This window comes from Asparagus officinalis, chromosome 3 (assembly GCF_001876935.1).
Source record: "Asparagus officinalis chromosome 3, Aspof.V1, whole genome shotgun sequence".
Lineage (NCBI taxonomy): Eukaryota > Viridiplantae > Streptophyta > Magnoliopsida > Asparagales > Asparagaceae > Asparagus > Asparagus officinalis.
The window spans coordinates 35,830,773-35,834,937 of NC_033796.1; the positions used below are offsets into that span (position 1 = coordinate 35,830,773).

Sequence of the window (4,165 nt, forward strand, 5' to 3'; positions counted from 1 at the left end):
CGGGACCCTCGGTAACCTCACCGCCCTTCGCACCGTCAGCCTCCGCTTCAACGCTCTCTCCGGCCCCCTCCCCTCTGACATCGGCGAGCTTTCTGGGCTTCGTAGCCTTTACTTGCAGGGGAATAGATTCTCCGGCGTGATTCCGTCTGCGATGTTTAAGCTCACCAACTTGATCCGGTTGAATCTGGCGGGAAACAACTTTTCCGGTGAGATTTCCGAGAGTTTTAACAATCTTACGAGGTTGGGAACGCTTTATTTGGAAAGGAATAGTTTGTCTGGCGAAATCCCTAATTTGAAGCTCCCTGATCTTGTTCAGTTTAATGTCTCTTACAACAATCTCAATGGCTCTGTGCCCAAATCTCTTCAGAAAATGCCTAAAGATGCTTTCTTGGGGCTGTCAGTATGCGGTGCGCCCCTCCCCGCTTGTCCCAGTGAGGCTTCTCCGTCTCCGGCGGCAGGAGCGCCCCATCCAGGTGGTGGCGCAGTCACCGGGGGCGGGGGTAGTTCGGGGAGTAAGCTCTCCGGCGGAGCCATCGCTGGGATTGCCATCGGGTCCGCTGTGGGCTTGTTACTCCTCTTAGGTCTATTGATTTTCCTCTGTAGAAAGAGAGGTGGTTCGAAGGAGAGGACGACAGCTGCGGTGCCCAGTGGAGGCCCCAAACCGCCAGAGGTGCCAATGGGAGAATACTCCGCAGCTAGGTCCACAACTGCGGTGCCGAAAGCTCCAGAGACTGCAAATTCGAAGAAATTGGTGTTCTTTAAGGATGGAGGGAGAGGAGAGTTTGATCTCGAGGATTTGCTTAGGGCTTCGGCCGAGGTTTTGGGGAAGGGGACGTTTGGGACGGCGTATAAGGCCGTGCTTGAAATGGGGATGGTGGTGGCTGTGAAGAGGCTGAAGGATGTGAATCTGAGTGAGAGGGAGTTTAAGGAGAAGATTGAGGGGATTGGGGCTATGGATCATCCTAACTTGGTGCCTTTGAAGGCTTATTATTTCAGTAAGGATGAGAAGCTGCTAGTTTATGATTTCATGGCATTGGGAAGCCTTTCAGCATTGTTGCATGGTGAGATTTACTTTTTGTTGTTATTTTTGCATATTTTTAAAGCTTATTTTAGCTGAAAACGGGTCAAGTGATTTATTGTTCAATTGGTTATTATTTGCTTGGTGGGTATTTGTTCTAGTGCTTGCTCTAACATAAGCATGGGTTTAGGAGTTATCTTTAGCAGATTATATGTAGGCTTTAATTGCATTGAAGCTAAATTGACAATGTGCTTTGTGGATGTTGGATGTTTTTATGTGAGTATATGTAGTGTTGAAGAAAATAGGGTTATCATAAGTTTCAAGGCTGTAGGACTCTTCTCTTTCATGTTTATAAGCTCAAATCTTACTTTTGGTGGCTAATCATACAAGAATTGATATAAAAAAAAGTAGAATTAGGTGTGCTTGATTCCATCTTTTATTTTTTAGATTGTTAAGTTGCAATAATTGGGTTGCATGGGTAGTCATTACAAGGATTGCTACAATTGTGGGTTAGGTTTTTATATTATCTGATGTCAGCTTTATCATTATGATTTGTGCTGGAGATGCTTGTTGATGTCCTAGAGATGCATGTAACATTGTCCATAAATATTAAGAATTATCCACTGGTATACCACACAAGTCAATGCTAATGATGTTCTCTAATAATCACCAACTAATTTGAAGTTTGCCTTAGAATCTTTTGATTCCTTTTGGCGGATTCCTCCTTAAGAGTCATGTCTTGATGCATTTATAGAGCCATAGCCTAAGATTTTAACATTATGTGTACCTGTTTAGAAGATCATAATAACAAGACTTGGAAATTTATCCTTTCAATGCTTGGATTTGTGCTAGCTATATCTTCAAAGAAGCATTCCTCCAACTAATGTCCTCTGTAAAGATTTATATTTTGTATGATAATGCATTTCTTCTTTGGAAGTGTAAATGTTCCAAACCATCCCACTTAATTCTTTTGGGTGCGTATACTCGTTTTACAAGTTCAAGAGGGTTTTTCATCTCTGTTTGTGTTCTGTTTTGCATATTGCCTCACATTGTGTTTGATGGGTGACAGGAAACATTACACCTCTGCGGAATACAGCAACTTGTTCACTCCTATAAACTATATATGCATACATATAATATTGGGTATAAGCTGCCACCTCGTTCAGCGAAATAAGTTACCAAGATTTAGAAATGACTACTGCTACGAACCTTACAACAATTTCCATCTTCTATAGCTCGTTTAGTAAAATGAGTTGCCGCCTCATATCAATTTTCCCATTTGCATCTATTCTTATGATTTGAGAGTCATCCATGAATCTAGTTGTTTCATTTATCAGAAATACATGAGTTTCCGTATGAGAAATAGAAACATTTCTATAGCTTCTTTTACACAATTCATCAATCTTTCAGGCAACCGAGGGTCAGGCCGAACCCCACTCAACTGGGAGACTCGATCAGCAATCGCCCTCGCCTCTGCCCGGGGCCTCGCCTACATCCATTCAAACTCCCCCACCTCCTCCCACGGCAACATCAAATCCTCCAACATCCTCCTCTGCAAATCCCATGAAGACGCCCGTGTATCCGACCACGGCCTTGCCCACCTAGCGGGCTCCGCTGCTTCCTCCGCTCCTGCACGTGGAGCTGGTTACCGTGCACCGGAGGTCACTGACCTTCGCAGAGTCTCTCAAAAAGCAGATGTCTACAGTTTCGGTGTCCTCCTGCTTGAGCTTCTCACCGGAAAAGCCCCATCCCAAGCCCTGCTCAATGATGAGGGTGTTGATCTCCCTCGGTGGGTCCAGTCGGTGGTTCGCGAGGAGTGGACCTCTGAAGTGTTCGATCTTGAATTGCTCCGACATCAGAATGTTGAGGAGGAAATGGTTCAGCTTTTGCAACTAGCTATTGATTGCTCTGCTCAGTATCCTGATAATAGGCCGTCGATGCCTGATGTTGTTGCGAGGATTGAGGACATTCGACGATCGAGCAGTTTGGGAGGAGCTGGTGATGATCAGTCTTCAGTGCATACGGGGTCAACAGGTTGAGGTTGTGAACTATGGAGGTGATTGTTTCCTGGATTATGTTGCCATTGGATTCATAGATGGATGAATCCTGATATTTTAGCAAAATGTGAATGTTGTTAAATTCCATTCTATAGGACAGAATTGGGTTTGTTGTTTAATTTTTGGAGGGGGGGTGTGTGAGACTTTCTTCTTCTAACCTTAGGATGGTGAGGTGGTAAATGTATTGGGAATTGGTGTGATTATGCCTTTTTCATATACTGGCTCTTCTTGTTTCACTTTTAGCTTGCATGCTTGAGGTCTTTGTGAAGTTTGTTGCGGTTTGTGATTACGATATTGTTCTTCTTGTGTTTTCTCAAGGGTGCTTTGGTTGGTTTGTTTCTCAGTCCATGTTCTCTTTTTCTTTGTTAGGTAATGTGTGGGATTAGTGATTAATTTGGTATGAAAGCACCATTTGTTTGTTTGTTTGTTGACGGTTGGTATTTTTTTTGGAGAAATCTTGGTTGTGATTTGGTATGAAAGCACCATTTGTTTGTTGGTTGACGGTTGGTTCTTTTGTGGAGAAATATTGGTTGTGGATGTTTACGCTGATGGAGTGTAAATGGATCGAGATTGTATTTTAGTTGATGGTGTACTCAAACTTACAAGTGAAGGGATAGATTAGCATAAGAGTCAAGATACTGGATTGATCACGTTTATCCCAACTTAAGGCATTAAATTATTTTTAAAATGAAAAATAAAATCTAGAATAAAAACTATTATCAAATCATAAATATAATTGCTTTTACAGATATTTATATCTCCTGTTTTCGGTAACATAAAGTAATGTGATTTTGTCTTAATACCCTTCAAGTCCGTTTATCTCTCAAATTTACATGTCGCTACTTTTTCTCCCTTTTCTTCCACATTTGGACTTCTCTCTGTCTTTCACTTAACGTCGTTAAAATGAAGAGAGGTAAATGAGCAAAAAAATAATTTTGAGAGGTAAATCTGTAAACAGAGTGGATCTGGATATATAGGCATAAAAAATCCTTCGCTTTTAGGATTGATAAATTTTCAGGGAGCATATAGGTAAAAACCTCTTTTTTTCCCCCAAAAAATTACTCACTTTCATAATTGTCATATCATTAAG

The 4,165-nt window shown here is 41.9% G+C and overlaps 1 protein-coding gene across 1 annotated transcript in view; it reads left to right on the plus strand.

The window, feature by feature from the left end:
• Positions 1-3,364, plus strand: part of LOC109833778 (probable inactive receptor kinase At1g48480) — a 3,666-nt gene extending 302 nt beyond the window's left edge. Inside the window, 2 exon segments of the mRNA XM_020401585.1 lie at positions 1-1,061; positions 2,429-3,364. The exon segment at positions 1-1,061 is cut by the window's left edge and continues 10 nt beyond it. Of these exon segments, the coding sequence (XP_020257174.1) occupies positions 1-1,061; positions 2,429-3,057 (1,690 nt within the window). The 3' untranslated portion in view covers positions 3,058-3,364.